Consider the following 20,543-nt stretch of genomic DNA (forward strand, 5'->3'; position numbering starts at 1 on the left):
TGGGTTGTAAGGGGTTCTGCTTCGGGATCCTCCAAGGGGGTGTCTCTCAATGGGTTCTGCTTGACCCACATCATTTAAAAAATAAACCACTTACAACTACATATGGGCCGGCACCATCCTCTTGGGTTTATTGATGGTTTAGGGCAACGGTCAGTGAATTTGAGCCTATGGGCTGCCTATTTCTGTATGATCCTCCAGCTAAGAATGGTTTTCACACTCTGTAATGGTTTCTTTAAAAATTCGAGAGATAATACTTTGTGATTCGTGAAAATTATGTGAAATTAAAATGTCTATGAAGTTTTATTGGAACACAGCCACCCATCATTTACATATTGTCTAAGCTTTTTGCTTGCTTGTAGAATAGAATAGTGCAACAGGGACTGGATGGCCCATGAACCCTAAAATATTTACTGTCTGTCTCTTTATGGAGAGAATTTTCAACCTCTGGCTTAGAAGGAAGGGCCTTGGTAATTGATGTCCTATTAAAAAGGCTGGCACCTCAGGGCAAGGGGCTGAAGTAGCTCTCAAATAAAATACTGCATTCATGACACTAAATCTAATAGAAAGGTTTTTTGGGACACACCGGTTAAAAGGTCCTCAAAGTGTTTGCAAATAGATAAAATGAGGGGGAGAAAGAATATAACGAAGGAAAACAATGCCAACCCGCAGATGTGATAAATACAGCCATGCATTATAACATTGTCAGAAATGACATTAACAAATAGGTTGAAAATACTTTGCTCACAAAGATTGGCTTGAGTTTAAGCAAATGGAAATAGTTTCCAGCAAAGTGGCATTGGGCAAGGGGTCTGTTTTGGCAGACCCCAGGTCCTGGGATTGGAGAGGGCAGAAGGGCCACAGCCAGACAGAGAGGCCAGGGCCCTCCTGCCCTCTTTTGACCTTCAGGAGAGCCCTTGTCAGAAGTGAAGTCTGAAGGATGTTGGGCTGGGTGCCTAGCTTCTGGTACCCCTTTTCTGGATGGCACTCCAGGCTGATCAGGAGAGGTAAGCTGCATGCTCCTTCTCAGCCTTTGGAGAATCTAAGTAAATCCTGTTTGAATTTGAATGTGGATAGAAGCTGGTATGCCCCACTCCTGCCCCCCTCCCACCGCCCCCACACACACCCTATCAGCCAAAAATAAGAGTCTGTCGAGGAGAGGGCAGGTGGATGGGAGCTCCATCTGCACAGCAGCCTCCCCTAAGGACAGCTCACATCATGGGGTGCTCCCTCTAGGCCAGGAGAGGTCATTTGCAGAGGAACCCAGGAGCCTTCTGAGAAAGAAGGAGATAAGACCCTATCTGTCATAGCCCACAACAACCTCAAACTCTTGGGCTCAAGCGATTCTCTTGCATTAGCCTCCCTGGTAGCTGGGACTACGGGCACCTGCCACAACACCCAGCTATTTCGTTTAGAGTCGAGGTCTCCCTCTGACTCAGGCTGGTCTCAAACTTGTGAGCTCAGGCAATCCACCTGCCTCGGCCTCCCAGAGTGCTAGGATTACAGGCGTGAGCCACCGCGCCCGCTGTTGCTGTTTTTATTTTGACTAATCATACCTGTCCTGCCTGCCTCACAGGATAGAACCCCAGGGGGAAAGTTGGGGATGAGTAGAGCACTTCTGTGGGACTAGGAGCACCTGTTCTGCTACCAACTCACTGTGTGGCCTCAGAGACATCACCTCCCGACCTCTAACCCACCTCAGTTATAGCTATTGCTCCTGGTCCCTTTATCCCAGTGGTTGATGTAATTGACAGTAACTAATGTTTACTGGGCACATGTGGGGCAAATTTACCTGCCTACTCCTTTAATCTTTATACCCACACTACTAGGTGGGTGCTTTTATTATTTTCATTTTATAAAGTAGGAATTTGAAGCTCAGAGAGATTAAGGACACACAGCCATTAAAAAGCCACATTGAGAGATGAACCCAAGTCGGACTCCTGCCCGTGCACTTTACAGCTGTGCTGGAACAACATTAAGTTAACACTGTGGTTGAGATCCTGTAAAGAGCTTAGAGTCACCACTCTGGGAAGGGGAGCAGGGACAGAGAACCCTGGCATCCCCACCCAACACCGGCCTCAGGGAGAACTATCAATTCTTGTACAGAAAGAGAAAAAAGTGACCTTACAGAAGCACTTTCTTGGCATAGAGTCAAACTATCCCAACAAAAGACCCAGCGAATTTTGTCTATCAGGTGATGAAATTGATTTTAGTGGCAAGAATGAGCTCATTAGGAATGCAGCTTGTACTAATAATGATCACTTACTGAGCAGTAAAATCACCTATTTCCCCCACCAATAGACAGCGCTCCAAAAATTATAGGCTAGGGAGAAACAGAATGGATGCAGTTTAAGGAAAAGAATTATAATGCAGAACTGCTTAAACAAAAGAGTTACAGAGTTGCACATGGAACTTGGTAACCTTCATCCTAAAAGAATTAGATACTACTAAAGAATTTTTTTTTTTTTTTGTAGAGACAGAGTCTCGCTGTACCGCCCTCGGGTAGAGTGCCGTGGCATCACGTGGCTCACAGCAACCTCTAACTCTTGGGCTTCCGCGATTCTCTTGCCTCAGCCTCCCAAGCAGCTGGGACTACAGGCGCGCGCCACAACGCCTGGCTATTTTTTTATTGCAGTTTGGCCGGGGCTGGGTTTGAACCCGCCACCCTCGGCATATGGGGCCGGCACCCTACTCACTGAGCCACAGGCACCGCCAATCATCTTTTTACAGTTTTGTTATCACTGTCACTGGGCTGTTGCTTGGTTTTTGGTTTTTTGTTTTTACAGCTCAAGCCATTTTGCAAAAGTTGGACGTAATACAAAATGAATTGTCAGTGACTTGAATATCAATGCATGATATGGTAACGTGGGTCAGAGTAAGATGGGGATAGTTGCAAGGAGTCACTGAAGTCCTGGAACCCCTTTCATTTCATGGGCAAAGACCCCAATAACCTTGATCCCTGAGCCAGACATCCATAAAGTCTGTGGGTTTGGGAGAAACAGGCAGACACGCATCTAGTTCAGCGCCTGGGCTGGCCTTGCCACCCAGGCAGGTGAGAGACCTCACAGCTGGTTTCCATCCTGGGATTGTGGATCACTCTTCCAGGGTTTAGAAAATGCTGGAAAAATAATCCTAACTATTCCTAGAGCTTTTCCCCTGCGCTTTGAAAAGAAAGTCAGCCAGCTTTCTTCTATTGAGATGTAACCTTTTTTTCTTTAACCATACAATCTCTAAAATATTAAAATATCTTTTAGCCAATTCAAATAAGGATTTTTTTAAATGACTTTTCTCCTTATTATGAAAGCCATGCCTATTGGCTATGGAAAATTGAAAAGGCACAAATAAAAGAAAAACTAATTGTACCATCATCCAAATGACTGTTCTTAGCATTGTAGGTTAGCGCCCACCCCCTCTGTTTAACAAAAACCAGGATTTGCAGGTGTGAGAGAGAGGGGAAACACATGGGTTTGGTATAACTCTATAGTTGGAGGACCTGCCTTTTTGACGTACTGCATCCTAAATATTTTTTCACAAAAGTATTCCCCCATCACGTTAGTTTTTAACAATGAGATTCTGTAGGGTTGGGGTGGTTGTTTGGTTTTGTGTGACAATCAGCTTTACGTACATCCTTGGTTATCTCTCTGGATAAAGGTTCTTGACCAATTCTGTGCTAGGAACCCTCTGACTGTTGAAAACTGTAGACCTCATCTCAAAATGTAGACCTCTTCTCAAAATGTTTTCAAACATATAAAGTAAAATACATAAGATTAAAAAGGAAATACCAAAATGCATTGAAATAGTACCAAAACATTACAAAAGAACAAATCTATGAAATAACAACCTATATTCATATATTGAACGAAGACACAGTAAATAGCCACTATAATTATAGTGATGAGGCTTAACATTATGTCAAGCTGCTTGAAACAAATGTCACATGATATGAAAAGATCTGTGATTTCTAGCGGGCTGACATGTACGGCTATTGTCTGCTGTTTACATGCATAAACGAAGGAAATACGAATTTCACTTGGAGGTTAGTGAAAACAAAGATGTAACTTTTTTCTCATCAAAATTCTCCAACCTCCTGGTTTCTATCCATGGGATCCTGGAGTCCAGGGAGCACAGGTAAAAAATTCTTGCCCTGGGAAAAACTCCCAGGGGGAGCTGGCTGCATCTTTTGGCTGGGCACATTTTTGAGCTTTCTGATGCCAACAGCCTCCTTGTCCCAGGAACTGAGGGCTGCAGAGGGAGGTCAAGGTGCTCGTCAGTGCCAAGAGAATATTATCCAGTATCGTGAGTTCAACTATGTCCCTTGGAAGAGGTATGTTAAGTCCTAGTCCCCACTACCTTGCTCACGACATGTTAGAAATAGGGCGATTGCAGGTGTAATTAGATGGGGCTGCACTGGAATAGAGTAGCTCCCGATCCAATGTCACCATTGTCCTTGTCAGGAGATGACCATGGGAAGGCACAGAGAGACTCACAGGAGATTGGGGCTATGCAGCAAAAAATGCTGAAGTTGCCTCAGACCATCTCAAGTTGAGATGAGGCAAGGAAAGATTCCCTTACAGGTCTCTGAGGGGCATGGCCTGGTAACTAACACCCCAATTGTGGACTTCAGTCTCCAGAACTGAGACAATAAATTTCTATCATCTTAAGCCATCTGGTTTGTGTGTGGTACATTATCAAGGCAGCCCTAGCAAACTAATATAGCTGGTGTCTGCCAGCTGGGCCCTCCTGCAGACTGGGATTCGGAAAAACCAAGGCTGGGGAGGGCACGGCATCTGTGCCAGTGTTTAGGACATGCCATGCCAGGACCCCAGAGGACCGCCTGGTTAGAAAGCTGAGCTATATTTTCAAGGAAGAGCCTGGCCAGGCTGCATGACGTTAACTCAGGGATCAGGAAGAGATGGCCCCACACTGGCTCAAGGTCAACATAATCTAGAAAAAGTATGCTCACAAGCCTTTAGCATGCTGAGAAGTACCCTCTTTATTCCTACATGATAATAAACGGTCTTTATCATTAATGACACGCTATTGCCAACTGCTTAGGGGGGTAGGCGGCAGTTAAGGAATTCTTGTTATTAAGTTTCCTTGTCACCCATTGAGATGCGGCTGAGGGACTGAATCCGATATGAGCATGGCAGGTTTTGAGTCTCCCTTGAGGTTCACCACTCCTTGGAAGATTCTATGCTTCTAGCTTTCTGTATTCTTTGCAGAGGACAGTGGCTCTACATTATTCTTCCCATTGCAGACAGATTTGGCATCTGAGCACAGCCACACATCACTGGAGCTCTCGAGTCCTCTCTCAGGGGTCTTTCAAGACCAGGGCAGCTCCTACCTGGAGGAGAAACCAGCCACATGAGTCACAGGCAGGCAGCTGAGCAGAGAGGCCTCTGCACATGTTTCATCCCCTTTATTATGCAGCCTTAAAGAAAGATGGAGACTTTACCTCTTTCATGTTTACATGGATGGAGCTGGAACATATTCTTCTTAGTAAAGTATCTCAGGAATGAAAGAAAATGTATCCAATGCACTCAGCCTTACTATGAAACTAATTTATGGCTTTCACATGAAAGCTATAACCCAGTTATAATCTAAAAATATGGAAAAGGGGGGGAGAGAGGAGGGGGGAGAGGATGGGGGGAGGGTGATAGGTGGGATTACACCTGCGGTGCATCTTACAAGGGTACATGTGAAACTTAGTAAATGTAGAATATAATTGTCTTAATACAGTAACTAAGAAAATGCCAGGAAGGCTATGTTAACCAGTGTGATGAAAATGTGTCAAACTGTTTATAAAACCAGTGTATGGTGCCCCATGATCGCTTAAAAAAAAAGTAGTAGGAATAGGAAGGAAAGAAAGTGAGAGTCTTTCCTTACCTAGACTAGTGAGCTCGGGATGTTTTGGCAGCAGCCCTTCTTGCTGCGAAACTTGTGGAGAAGCAGCAGAAGGTTGTGTGGCACTAACTCCATACATTCTAAAATAAGAACAGAAGTCACAAAGAACATAAGAATTCATATAATGCATGCAGGTCCTGTGTGTACACGGTTTTGTTTATTTCTAATCCTTACAATCCATCCTAAAGGATAAGGATCATCACCACCATTTCACAGAATAGAAAACTGAGGCCACAGGAGCCATCCTGTGCAGTGCCCTGGTGTCCCCTGCCTTCTCGCTCACTAGGAGCCCATGGACATCAGGCGCCTGCCAGGATAGGTAGCCTTGTTGGTGTTTACTCCCAACCCCTCCCTGCAAACCTGCAAAGACCACAGGCAGGTCTGCTGGGCAATGCTGAGCTCAGGTGGAGAGTGAGGGTGGCTGCCTACGGGGAAGGGCCTGCAGCTACGAATGCAGCACCCCTCTCTCTGCAGCAGATAGAGCACAGAGACAGAGGCAGCGCTGGGCTGGGAACAACTGGGAAGCCCCTGGCCAGGGCTGCTCTTCTCCCTTCATCTCGAGCCCAGGGTTAGGACCCGAGCCAGACTTACTCCTCATATGGTTTCAGACGTGCTCTCCTGGCCCGCTCCGTGAGGTCCAGGAACTCCTCATAGCAGTGTTTGGCCATGACAGTGTACCTCGTAGCACAGCCCAATTCAGAGACCCTGGCTCTGGGCAAGTAGCCCGCCCAGCCTGGGATCGGGGGCTCCTGGAGAGGTTTCCTTATGTTTTTGCATTCTGTAAAAAGATATGCTTCCTGAAGGTTGGAAAGCCACATAGTGGCCAGGGCTCTTGAGTTAGATGGCACCCAACACTTAACCCTGGGTGGGCCCGTCTAGACCTACAGACGTACAGGCAGCCCATCTAGACCGACAGACGTACAGACGTACAGACGTAAGGGCAGCCACCACTCCCTGGCTGATCCTGCATGCCAGGTGCCTTGGTGGGGTGCTTTACAAGTAGCATCCCATTTAATTCTCTCACAAACCCTAAGAGGTTGGCACCATTATTACCTCCACTGTATGAAGGAGCAGACTAAGACCTTGAAAAGGTCGAGAGAGATGTGGGCAACGTCACACGGCCAGGAAGTGGCAGGGCCAGTATTCAACCTGGCTCTGTCTGATTCCCAAGTCCTTGGTCTTAAATAGATGCTGCTTCTTTCTCAGTTTAATGAAAAAGCTCAAGACATCCCTCTGTGAGTCACAAAGTCTGTGACAGTTTACATAACAGAGGGAATCAAGAGATGCATCTAGGTTAAGAGAAAGCACATCAAACTCAGCACAGGAACCAGGCTCTGACTCTGGCTGGCTGGGCGACCTGGGGCAAGCTTCACTGTTCCCACTGCCACCTCCACTTGTGTAAGAGCCTAATTAGTCCCCAGAGTTCCGACTTTCAGAGCTGGAATGCATCAACCTAGGAGCACCTTGCCCATCCCTCCCTGCCCTAGATAAAGAAACTAGAGCCCAGAGAAGAGAAGAAAGCTGCCCTAGATCACACAGCAGCAGTCTGGCTTATATCCAAACTCTTAGGCAAGCATTCTTTGCAATGCCTAGAAAATCTTGTAACACAGCAAACAGGTAAACTACCATGCATTCTTGAAAGGCCCCCAAACAATTAGAATTATAATAAATAACAATAAAGGAAATGAATCCATTACATTTCCTATAGGCCTTTGGACCTTAAAAATGATATAGGTTCAAAAAAATAAATAAATACCATTTTGAAAAATGACATGGGCCAAGTCACTGTTGTGATTATTATCATTATATAATTATGTTATCACTTGTTCAGTATGAAATTCCTTCCCACCTAGCTAGCACCTGGAAGAGCAGGATTCAAACCCAGGTCTGACTTCAGAGGCCATGCTCAGACCACGTGACACTACCTCTGGAAGCCTCGCTTCCCTATCTGGAAGATGGGACTAACGGTCGCCATCTCACGGGGAGGTTGTGAGTGGTCAGAGAAACAATGGTGCCTGGCACAGAGAAAACAACCAAGTCATGGTAATTGTTGATTGCTGATGCCTGAAAACTTATTGTCACTTGCCTAGGTGTCTGTGTTCTCAGAGCAACACCCTTCTTCCCTGACCACAACTGTGCCCCTCTCCTCCAGAAATGTATCTTTCTCGTGTGAAGGAATGGAGCCTCTTCCTTTCACACTGACTCCTGGGGATTTGGAACTGGGCTGGATCCTGAGGACTCTGTGCCAGCTTCTCTGGCCTGCAAGGGTCTGCTCTTGGGACCTGGGGAGAGGGAGAGAAGGCTGCGGGCGGCCAGTACCCAGGCTGGTGGGGTGGTGCTGGCGGTAGTACTCATGCAGCGCCCGCAGGACCGTCTCCTCGGAGTTGACGGGCTTCAGTTTGGGGGCAGTGGCCACAGCACAGCGAAACTCCTCCAGCTGGTCTTTATAGCGCTGGGTGTTCTCCTGGAAGGTTTTCAGACAGTGGACAGTGTCATCCTCGGTGGAGGTTCCCTGGCAGCTGAGGTACGGTATAAAACCTGCAAAAGTCAAGGGAGTCACAGCCTTCAGCAAGGGAGGCCAGCCAGGAATTTGGGGCCTCCCTGCCCCGCCCAGAATTTCAGCCCACCACGCCGCACTTCTTCCTTGGCTAATAGCACTGCATTTTTCCAAAGGCCATTAATACAAGTAGTGTTATTGTTTCCACTGGGCCTGGGCCCTCCCAGAGCCCCTCCCCCACCCCACCCCCACGACCTTGGAGCTGTGGAGGGAAGGCCCCTTTCAATAAAGACCATGTCAGTAATATTCTTTGATGGCAAAGCCCCTGACGTCAGCCTGAATGGCAAATGGAGAAAGCATTTAATGGGCCAAAATGATAGTCTGAGGAGTAATTGAAATTATTCGTCTTTTTAGAGAGAAAGCTTATTTTTCTCGACACTTCCCAAATGCAATTTGGGATCTTTCTTGCTGGACCATTGAGAAATTGCAGGCTTATTAAAAGCAGAGACCTATTACACAAAAAGGTAAATTCATTATCTGCAAGACCCACCCCTTGAACAATTTTTCACCATTTCTCACAAAATAACATATAATCATTACAATCAGTACGGGTAAAACACAACTATTTATTTAAACTGGATGCTGAATCCTGAGTACTATAATCTTGTCACAATAAAACCATTTTGGGGAAGAATAAATGAGAAAACTGGTTAAGAACTTGGTTTTAAAGTGTAAAATAAATAAATGTCTTATTGTCAAACCCCAACATTTTTGCCTTTGTTGCTAAAAAACAAAACAAAACTGGCTTCCAAGTTGAACAGAACCAAACCCCCACTCCCCATGTCCTACAATAAACTACCGCTGGAAGAACCTAATTACCAGACTGATCTTGACAGTGTTGGGAATCCTCCAGGCACAAGCCAATCTCCCCTAACGTCATGGGGGAGACCACAGCATCTCCAGGTCCCAGCCAGAGTGGTTTCCCTGCCATCAGGACCGCTTTGATCGGTGCAGATTTTATATTGGTGTATACATACAGGCACAGGTAGGAATTAAGAATACAGGCTCCGTTGATAAGGACTAAGGCATTTAAAACAGGTTATAAATGCTGGCTCCTTAATTCTCACAATAATCTGATGCTATCTTAGAGCCTTCATGTAGTGGGCTGAACTGTATCCTCTAAGTAGAGATCTCCAAATCCTGACCCCTGATACCTGTGAATGTGTCCTGATCTGGAAATACAGTCTTTGCAAATATAATTAATTTAAGGATCTAGAAATGAGATCATTGGGTCCTAAATCCAGTGACTGGAATCCTTACAAGTAAAAGAAGAGGGAGACACAGAGACACAGGAGAAAAGGCCACGTGAAGAGCCACGTGAAGATGGAGACATGCTGAGGAGGTGCGGCCACAAGCCAGAGAATACAGGGGCTTCCAGAAACTGGAAGGAGCAAGGTGAGGATCCTCCCCTAGAACCTTCAGAGACAGCATCTTCCCGCAGACACCTTGATCTCAGACTTCCAGCCTCCAGAACATTTCTGCTGTTTTTAAACCATCCAGTTCATGGTAATTTATTACAGCAGCCCTAGAAACTATTCATAATAAATCCATTTTATAGAGTATTTTACGTATCATAGAGAGGATGTCAGTTACAATTGCACAGACAGTGGTTAAACAGATTCAAACCTCACTTTGTCTGAACCCAAAGCCTGTTCTCTTAACCACCCAATAGGACCAAGGGTGAGGTTATGCAGCCCTGCACATTCCCCAAGCACCATCGCCCCTGAGAACAGCTGTATGGGACAGCTGATGACCTGTCAGCTGAGTTTGTCACCCACAAGGATGTGACTTAGCAAGTTCTCTGTTGTCCAGAAGCCTGAGGAGAAAGAATCTCTAGGTAGGGCAACAGATTGTCCTGGTTTTCCAAGGACTAAGTAGTTTCCTGGATGCAGGACTTTCAAGGTTAAAACCAAGACAGTATCTGGCAAACCAGGACACGTGGCACCTTCCCTTTAGAGGACACAAGGAATGGAAGCTTAAAACAACCTTTTGTGGAGACTTGAGAAAGCCCAACATGGAAAGGACAGGCCCCCTCAATTCCTGTGTCTATCTTCACACAATGTGGCTCTCCTGTCCAAATTCATTCCACAGGCATGAAGTGCTTCCCGCATACTAGGCCTGGCCTAAGTTCTCCATTTACGTGTATTAGAACCTGGCTGTCAGACATCTGCAGCAATGGAATACTCTCTCTGTGTGTCTTAAAAGCTAGAGTGGCCATGTGCAGTGGCTCATGCCTATAATACCCACACTTTGAGAGGCCGAGGCAAGTGGATTGCTTGAGGCCAAGAGTTCAAAACAAGCCTGAGCAAGACAGCAATAGTGTGTCTCTATCAAAACCAGTGTTGGTGCAGGCCTGGTAGTCCCAGTCACTTCAGAGGCTAAGGCAGGGAGTTCTTAAGCCCACAAATTCAAGGCTGCAGTAAGCTATGATTGTGCCGTTGTACTCTAGCCTAGGCAACAGAGCAAAAACCTGTCTTTAAAAAAATATAAAATAATAAAATAAAAAAGAGCTAGAGCACCTGTATTATCTCACTGGGCCAGATACACATGTACAGTGAGCCAGGGCAAGGTCAGAGACGGAGACCAGGATGCTCCTGGCAGGCAGGGCTGCACGTGCCGTCTACACTTACCACTGTAGCCTGGTGTGATGGGCAGTTTTCTCATGAAGATCTTGGAAGATTCCATGATTTCACTCTCTGTTAATGAAGAGGAGGAGGAATGAAAAGGTCTCATCAAAAGTTCCTGCATCAAGAACTTATTGCATGTGTGTGTAAGCCCTTGCAAATGGAAGAGGGACCCTTGCCAGGGATTAGAACTGAGAAGCCACACCACTATTTTACCCAAACCCAGTGGATATAGCGGCTTCAGTTATAAACCAATGACCTGACACCACTATTATCTTCCCTCCCATGGAGGCCTCCTCTCCTCCAACCAACCTTCCATCCATCCATCCAACACTCGTGAACCATATGCATACTGCAGCCATATCATTTAACAGAGATTGGCAATATAAAGATAAGCCAGACACAGGAGATCCCTTGTAATGGCAATGAACTTCAAGGGAGGGGAGAGACCAGGCACTCACACCTCCAGAGCCCTTCTTTTGCCAGTCTCCACAGTCACCCCTGGAACATCTTGCAATGTCTGGAGGCATTTTGGGGTGTCATATCCACATCTGGGGATTGGGGTGCTACTGGTATCTAGAGGCCAAGACGCTCTAAACATCCCGCAGTGCACAGGAAGACCCCTCAGAATGAAAAATTAAATTCTGGCTTAAAGGGATCATGAAGTCCCAAAAGGCTAACAGAGTCGAAGGTGAGTGAGCCAAGGGTGCTGAGGGAATCCACTGAAGCATCAATTTACGTAGCTGCTGTCTCTGAAGCAAGACCCCTTCCCTCTTTGGGCATCGCCTATAGTCCCTTCAGATGGGCCAAAGCCTTGCCAGGTTGACATTCCCCTGCCAAAGCCAGTTCATCTCTTCAAACTGATGCCCTGGAGGCCAGGAGAAGGAAATTCAGGGTGCAGGGCAGGGCCACAGCCATGGGCTAGTCAGCGATGACAGGACTTGCTTAGGCAGTTAAGCACCCATCAGGGTGACCTCAGTGAGGACGGGACCACGTCCAGGCTCCCGCTATTATGTTCAGGGCTCCTGAGAAGAGACTCTGGTCCTGGAGTCACAGAGCCAGCTCTGAATCCACATCCCACACAGATGGTCCACCTGCTTATCAAGCTCTACACATGTTAAGTTATTTAAACCTCTGAACAGCCCTATTATTATACCCATTCCCAGATGAGGATTCAAAAAGGCAACAGATATTCATACAACACTGGCTCTGCCAACATGGCTGAAGGGGAGCTGCATCCTTGTTGAATCCCTGCAGCTTCCCTAGAGTTTCTACTGAAGACAGAGGTTAGGGAATTTGTTTGAAGGTTCTAGAGTGAAAGGGGATATGAACAGAGGCCCCCTTAAACCCTGCCCTGAGGCCTGCCTTGAGATGTCCGGAGGGAGAGTCCTCCAGGGAGCCAGAAAACCAGGACGGGACCCACGTGCTGCCGCCAGCTCCCGGCTCACCTGGGCCGGCGGGGCGTCGCCCACCGCAGCCTGGTCCGGCCTCCGCCCGTCCCCGCCCGCGCCGAGCCTTTGTGCGCTCACCCGCGGGGGAGGGGGAGCCCAGGCTGGAACCCCGAGAGCCGGAGGCCGGGAACCCCGTGAAGCTGGGGTAGTGACCCCCGCACCCCGTTCACCATTTGCCCAGCAAGCGTTTGGTGCTGGAGCTGTCCCCCTGCCGTCCCGCCCCCATCCCCGGGGACGGGGCCTTGCTGGGTCGGGGACAGCAAGACCCCGACAGCTATTTTAGGGACACCGAGGGTGGTGGGAGCCGGGGCCGGAACGACCATCCGGTCCCTGTGAAGAGGAGACGGAGAGGAAGACTGGGGGAGCCCAATATCATTTACGGCCCTCTTAAGAGCCGTAGGACTCCGTCTCAGGCCTGCTTCTAGAGCTGGCTCTGTTGTGGGGCGTAGAATTAACCCAAAGCTCTGGACGCAGCCAGTGTCCTGTGCCTGCAGGATGCCCGGGCACACGCGCGTCCCCGGGGTTCTGCATGTTTTTAAAGACCTTGATTTGTGTACACTGGGGGTTGTTAGTGCCGCCCCGTTTATACGCCTTCTCTCTGGCTAGACTTTTTTTCTCTACCTTGGAGGGGAAAGGGGCAAGAAAGGAGCCTTGGTTCCCAGCAGAGAGGCTAGTCTTAGAACTTACAATGCTTGATAAAGAACCTGAAAATCAATCTCCACCTGAGATGGGTGGAAGAGGAGCTTGGGAATTACCTGTCCATCATTCCATTCACAAATCCACAACAGAGAACAGAGAAGAAAAAAAAAATCCTGGGCCACATGAGATCCAGAGTTTTGCTTTATTAGACATCTGTGAAGACAAGAGAGTTTGCAGATACGATCCTGTGAAGTTTGAACTGCTGCAAAGTTCTGTGAACTTTGAATTTGTCTTGTAGTGAACAGACCCCAGTAGCTGATATTTTAGAATTCAAGCAGATGCGAGGTGTGACGTTATGGCCAACAACTTTTATGCTAGTCACCCACTTAAGCCATTTCCCAGCATACATATGCAGCTTACACAGCTATTACATCTCTACTATGTGAAATTCGACCTTCAACTAATAATGCATTTTGACTTGCATATATTGGTGCATGCGATTCTTTGCTACCCTGGCAGTTCACCAGACCTGGTCTCTAAAAGCTAAACTTGGTCTAAATAACATCCTAAAGGTAGGGCAGCCTTTGTCATCTGGACTTATCTCAGCTGTCACTTTCAAAAACACTCCTTCAGCTCCCTCCCCGCCCCCCATCCTGTCTAGAACTTGTCTGTTATTCAGCATTGATTAATGCTTGCTGTGTACAGAAAAGGCAGTTACAAAGGAAATTCCTGACAGTTCCGCTTCCAAGAAACGTGACTCTCAGATAATATGCCAAGGACAAATGAGTAGTGGGTCAAAACAACAGGCCTTGGAGAAACTTTCTAAGATGAGAAAATGTATTCAAGTATACTTATCCAGTGCTTTTATTCTAGAATACTTCAGTGGGGGGTGGGGAGAAGGAGGGATTATTTAGGGGTTTCATTTAAGGAGTTTGACTCCTAGGCCTGCATATCCGTGGCCAGAAGAAAGTCTAGTAAACTTATTACCCTCCACCATCTATTTGCCAACACTGCAGATTTCTATCAGCTCATTTAAGAGGAACAGACAAGGAGACATCCTTAATTCAGGGTGGGAAAGGTTTTATGTTAGCCAAGAAAAGGGGAACTCAACTATATTACTCACATTTAACTCAGGAGAAAAGCTGGGTCTGTGTACCACTTGGTTCCTTTCTGGCATACTAAAAACATCACCCACGGAGGAGCACGCTTTGCCCTCACAGTGACTGCCCCAGAAGGAGAGGTTGGTGACATCTCAGGATGCCGGGTTTTCTTATGTTGTTCTGCACAGTCATATGGCTTACAGAACCAGAATGTTCAACTCTCAAAGTCTATACAGGAGAATGGATACAATATGCTCTGGTAAGTATAATCTGTGACTCTGGGAAGGGAGCATGTGTAGAAGGGTCTAATGAAGCCGTTGATCTGGGCGGTCTGTGTGTTCTGACCTCAGGCACCTCTGTCTACAGCTCCGTCTTGCAAACATAGTCCATGGCTTGGTATCAGCATGAAATGATAATGAGTGAGCATGACTGAAAAATGAAACTGTGGAAAATGAAGGACAGCAATCAAAGAGCATTTTCTTCTTTTTAAACAAGAAAAGCATATTGTAGAAATCAAGATTCTGTACAACAGTCTAATGTTATATATACATAAAATTATATTACTCATAACAACGTTGAAAAGTCTTATTTGTAGAGTATGGCTGGCAACACCAAAGAAAGACCCAGAACATTGAGCTTCTGGAGCCGAGCAGGCAGCAGGAGACACTAGCAAACACACCTTCACCAAGTCCTGCCACCAAGGTATGCGACCAGCACTCTCCCATTCTGTGATTTGCTCATGTTTTACATTCTAGTGAGGAATTCTGCAGCAGGCAATGTGAAGATGTGAAAATGAAATTGAAAAAGTTATTTAAAATCTGCATATCTGCCAAGATAATGGGTTTGTGAATCCAATTTGCATTCGAAGCTGATTCCCTCATTCTCTAGTCATTCATTATGCATGCCTCCGGTGATTTAAAATGGGAATGAATTCTAGCAGGTGGAAAAGACAGCTTTGAACAGATCCGATGGGCTCTGAGTCAGATTCTTGATTCTTTTTCCTCAGTTGGCTCCTAAGTGTGGGAGAAAACTGGCTTCCTACAGCAGGGAGAGAACACAGACCCTCTGGCTGGCTCCTCAGTCAGCCCCGTTCTTAGGGCTTCTTTCTCACTGTTTTCATCCTCCCACACCCTTCCTATGAGGACTGAAAGTGCCATCCCCAAGCCAAGTGGAGCCTCAGCCCCACTCACCCAGAGGACAAGGTGTAGGCTCACCTTCACAAGTAAACCCTCTTCCTAACACAGTGGTTCTCAACCTTCCTAAAGCCTCCTAATGCCGCGACCCTTTAATACAGTTCCTCATGTTGTGGTGACCCCAACCATAAAATTATTTTCATTGCTACTTCATAACTGTAATTTTGCTACTGTTATGAATTGTAATGTAAATATCTGATATGCGGGATGTATTTTAATTGTTACAAAGGGGTCGCGACCCACAGGTTGAGAACCGCTCTTAGGACCTAAGAGAACCCTAAGGAGAAGACCAGAGGGGGAAGGCTGTGGTCTGTGCCTCAGCTTTGACAAAACCTGAAGTTAGCATTTAACCAGATTTCAGCTGAACCACAATCACCTGTGGTAAACACTGACCATGCAGATCCTTGTCCCCTCTCCAAAAGTTGACTGCAGTTAAAAAGGGACCGATCCAAGAACCCAAGCACTGAGGTAATTCTGATGCAGGTGAGCACAAACCTGCTTTGGGGAAAAAAAAACAACAACAAAAAAAACTGGCTTAATTCATCTAACTCATCAAGTACAGATCTACAAATTATTTTTAGACAGGCTATAAAAACTGAAGATATTAATGGAACATTTCATAGAACAGATTCTCTGCTCATATTTCACCAAGTATTGCTTTCAAAATGTGGGAATAAATGGCCAGAACTCTTAGGGAGACTAAGGAGGGTGGAAAGGAGGGGGTAATTTAAAAGCTTTTGCAGGCGGGACACTGTCCTGGCCTTCTGTGAACACGGGAAATGCCAATCTCATTTTCTCACAATTTCTACTAAGATTTACTAAAATTACTTATGAACTCAGAAACCAGAACTTGGCATTCTGGGAACTGTATGACGGCATACAATTTGGGATCTGTCATTAACTCTTTAATATCCGTTTCCGTCAGAACTTTTACTTGCTGAAAAGGTGAGGCATCAGTACTACCACTCGTGGAAATCTGAGGTGATTAGCCAAGGCTACGGTTATCTCCCCCGAACTTCCTCATTATTTTAAGTTACAAGAAAACCTAAAACAGTGCCCAGCGTAGGCAGTCTTCTACCACCAGCTAAAAGCATTCCACCGAATCACCACTTACAATCACATGATGGTGAAAAGAAATTAACTGCAGATGGGTGGCATTTTATACTGATTGCCATCCAAAAAATTTTAAAAGTCTCAGATGACGATCTCCTCCTGACTCAAAGATCTCACTTTGATTCTATGAAGACAGCAAGAGGGCTTCCTAAATCCTGGTGAACAGGTATTTATTCAGAGCAAGCTCAGACGCTGCTGCAGAAATGTAGTGATTCCCTCGCTGGTGGCTGTGTCACCATGCCGTGCCTATGAAAACTAACTGCTCTTCTAGGATCCTTTAATTTCCTATGTCCAAACTTTAGTCCTGATTTCTGGCAGTTTTTGTGACCCCGGCATGCCCTCAAAAATCCCTAATTGTTTCTAGCCTTGATCTCATCTTCTCTGCTAAAATTCAGGTGGGCAATGGCCAGGGTCAAGGTCAGGGAAATAACAGTCAAGGTTGAGGTCAGCAGATGCAGATAAGTCCAGTCCGAGGGGGCAGGTGGTGGAAAGTGGCAGTTAGTAATTTAAGAAGTCGATTCCAACTTTGACACTCTTGGAGGTGGCTATATCGATGGCCGTGGCCTTGATCTCAGTGTCCCCGAACTGCATAAGGGTCTGGATCTCCCTCCGGGCGGGCACCCCCGTGCCACTGGTCCCTGTGAGATCCAGGCGGAGCGTGCCACACTTCTTCACTCCGGGGTCAGTGATGAAGCTGACGTTGTCATGCTCAGAGCTATAGATGTTGATGACAATGACCAACTGTGAGGGCTTAGCCGGGGTATAGCTACGCTTGACCAGCTCCCCCAGGGCCACTGACTGATCAGCAGAGATGAACTTGTCAAAGACGTCGGTGCACCAGCGAGTGCCATCCTTCACCAGCAGCTTCTCGGGCGGGTGTTTGCCCTCTACATAGCGGTTCAGCACGCCCACCCCATAGGTGAGTGGGGACCGGCGCACCTTGATGACGGCGGGGTCCAGGCCGAAGAGGACGGCGCCCTTGAGGATGGTGAGGCCCACATCCTGGGGGATGATGATCCGGCACTTGTCCCCGAAGGCAGCCTGCACAGCCTGCTGCAGGAGGGGCGCCTCAGCGAAGCCGCCGACGAGGAAGAGGAACTTGACGGTAGACACCTCGGGCTTCTGAAACAGGTCCCCTGGAAGGAAAGAGAAGGGGCGAACATCCTCTCACCAAAAGCCAGCAAGCAGGCGGGACGGAGAGCTGCCTGCGTCTGCGGGGGATGGGTAAGAGCACTTAGGCCAAAGGAGGGCAGGCTTCAGTCTGAACTCCCTGAACAGAATTTTTGTAGAGCTGATCTTTTAAAAAAAGGGAGTTTGCATACCAATATGTTCAGGAATAAATGCCAGAGCTGCTACTAAGTAGAAACCCATTTGGACAGATAAATGACAGTCATTTTAAATAGGATTTGTTATACATAAATGAATATTTCTAAAGCTCTCCAAACATGGTTCTGTTGAGTAAGTCAAGGCAGGCTGTCATAAGTAGAATGCTTGGATTTTCATAAAAATCCCATCTGATTTGGGTGGTGCCTATGGCTCAAAGGGGTAGGGCACCAGCCCCATATGCTGGAGGTGGTGGGTTCAAACCCAGCCCCAGCCAAAAACTGCAAAAAAAAAAAATCCCATCTGATTTGGTTGGTGAGGGGTGGGAAGTGGATTGGAGAGGAAGTGCTTGGATGCTGGTAAAGGTCTCCAGTGAGTGTGCTGCGTGTCCCTGGGAGAGAGCCACCCATGCAGCAGGGTAACAGCTTCCCTCTGGGTCACGCAGCAGTCCCTGCTCCTCTAGCAGGGTAAGGATTCCTAACTTTCAGATCAATTGCTTTAGAGCAGCGGTTCTCAACCTATGGGTCATGACCCCTTTGTAACAATGAAAATACATCCTGCATATCAGATATTTACATTATGATCGTAACAGTAGCAAAATTACAGTTATGAAGTAGCGATGAAAAGAATTTTATGCTTGGGGGTCACCACAACATGAGGAACTGTATTAAAAGGTCGTGGCATTAGGAGGCATTAGGAAGGCTGAGAACCACTACTTTAGAGCTTCCAACTCTCTGACTTCTGAGGGTAAACTGAAAGCTCAGGTGAGACAGGCTCCGGGCGGCTTTGCAGGGCCCGAGGACAGGGACTCAGAACCTGTGCCCAGCAAAATCCAGCAGGGCCTTGGCCTGTGGCTCCCAGGCCTGGACCTTTTGCCAACCCAACTATACAAACACAGGCTGGAGATGCTGGAAAAGCCAGTCCCCAAAGGGGCCGAGTCCTGGCGGATACTTACGGAGATGCTCAATGATGCTGTCGATGGTCGGCTTAAAAAGGGCGTTCATGGCATCTGGACTCATCCTCAGCATTCCCTGTGAGGACCACTTCACAAAATCCACACTGTGGGAGGACGGCACAGAGAGGAGCAAGCAGTGAGTATCTGTACAAGACTCAGGCTTCTCTGCAGAAACAGGAGCCCTGGCAGGACATTTGTCACATGCTGGGGACGTAAAAGGATTAAAAGTCAAAGGCACCCTTGGGAATCCCCTAAACTGCCAGGGTCCGAACCTTGAGGAGCTTGAAAGCTAAAGGTAGCGTTTGGCTGTGGCTGACTTTCCCAAGGAGATAAATGAAGGGTCTCTGTCGCCTACGGAGCACCACATTGCAAGTGCAACGACAGCTGGAAGCCAGCCTGGTAAAGGCTCCCATGACATGTTCCTTGTACTGCCACATAAAGCTACAAACATCTGTGCCCAGATGCATGTCCTCAGCCCTGCAGGCACCTATCACAAGACAGAGATCAGTCTGATTCCTACTGGATGGACCTCGTGGTGTCTCTGTCAAAGTGGCAGCATGTCCAGAAGTGGTGGTGTGGAGCAGAAAGAGCCCTGGGCAGGAAGCTGGGATTGTGGGGCTCTGGTCTAGCCACCCCCCGCCAGGAGCTACGGGACCCTCAGGCAGGTTGGCCTCCCTGTCCTCTGAGCCCCGTCTTCATGTCTGGAAGTCAATAACAGGTCCCTTACTTCCCTTAAAGGGGTTGTTGTGAAGATTACTTTAAAAACCATGTCTGTGAAAACACTCTGGAAACTTTCTGGAACTAAACAAATGCCAGGGCCTGATTGTCACCCAAACCCATGGTGTGTACACCACCTGATCTAAAGTTCAAAAGGGCAAAGCAAATGGTATCTCTGTCCCTGATGCAAAGCACACACCAGCTGCTTCCCAGTGATGTGTTCTAGATGGTGCCAGGTCTCCCAGAACAGGAGTTCTCTCCCCAAAGGTCAACACGGTATGGAGTGGAGTGATCCCATGACTGGCACGGTCAGCTTCCTTGGTGGGAATGTTGAGTGGCCCCAGAATCATGCAGGTGCCCTCTGTGGGGGACCAACAGGGCAGAGAGAATGTAAGCCCACAAGAGGGTCCAGGTTGACACTGCACCAAAGCCAAAAAGACCTGGAATTAAGTCTACTTTGTTTCCCATTAAAAGGACTCAAAGACCAACTCCAGGTCTGAAGCAGGCATGGTACATGCTAAGCCAGGAGTGTCTTCACATATCAGATGGCAAAGACACTGTCATGTCTTTGTGTCATGTCATTTGTGTCATGAGGAGGACGGTACATTTGTGTCATGTCAAAGGGACTCAGAGCCACCCTGAGTTGGCCTCAGGCCAAGATGGGACAACTTGAGTGTCAATAAGAATATAACTGCCATGGTTTAAAGTATATCAAATAGGCTTAAATCCATTCATTCTTATTGACATTTCTCTCGTACCCTTGCAAAAGAAAAAAGAAAACCCCTTACCACTTTGGAGGTTGTTAGGAAATAACTTTTTTTTTAACTTGTAAATGGCGGGGTGGGGGGAACGACCATTTATCCTGTCTTTTCTATATGAACTGTACTTCAGGGCAACCAAACCTCTAAGGAGAAAAGATTCTCTATTGAAGTATTCTAGCTAAAATAAATGAAGGAACAGGAGGGATAGG

General features: G+C 47.1%; 2 protein-coding genes across 3 annotated transcripts in view; both read right to left on the bottom strand.

The window, feature by feature from the left end:
- Window positions 1-5,076: 5,076 nt before the first annotated feature.
- Window positions 5,077-13,358, bottom strand: C3H10orf82 (chromosome 3 C10orf82 homolog). The gene is made up of 6 exons (XM_053583834.1): window positions 13,289-13,358; window positions 11,089-11,154; window positions 8,221-8,439; window positions 6,493-6,679; window positions 5,884-5,981; window positions 5,077-5,341 (listed from the first exon to the last, which is right to left on the bottom strand). Exons 2-6 carry the CDS (start codon window positions 11,141-11,143, stop codon window positions 5,232-5,234), a joined length of 669 nt encoding a protein of 222 aa, XP_053439809.1. The 5' UTR covers window positions 11,144-11,154; window positions 13,289-13,358; the 3' UTR covers window positions 5,077-5,231.
- The window catches only part of HSPA12A (heat shock protein family A (Hsp70) member 12A), a 167,231-nt gene continuing 160,043 nt past the window's right edge, over window positions 13,356-20,543 (bottom strand). For both annotated transcript variants that reach the window (XM_053583829.1, XM_053583830.1), the window contains 2 exons: window positions 18,857-18,960; window positions 13,356-17,714 (listed from right to left, as the gene is read on the bottom strand). In XM_053583829.1, the coding sequence (XP_053439804.1) occupies window positions 17,077-17,714; window positions 18,857-18,960 (742 nt within the window). In that variant the 3' untranslated portion in view covers window positions 13,356-17,076. The remainder of the gene's footprint in view (window positions 17,715-18,856; window positions 18,961-20,543) is intronic.

Source organism: Nycticebus coucang, chromosome 3 (assembly GCF_027406575.1).
Source record: "Nycticebus coucang isolate mNycCou1 chromosome 3, mNycCou1.pri, whole genome shotgun sequence".
NCBI lineage: Eukaryota > Metazoa > Chordata > Mammalia > Primates > Lorisidae > Nycticebus > Nycticebus coucang.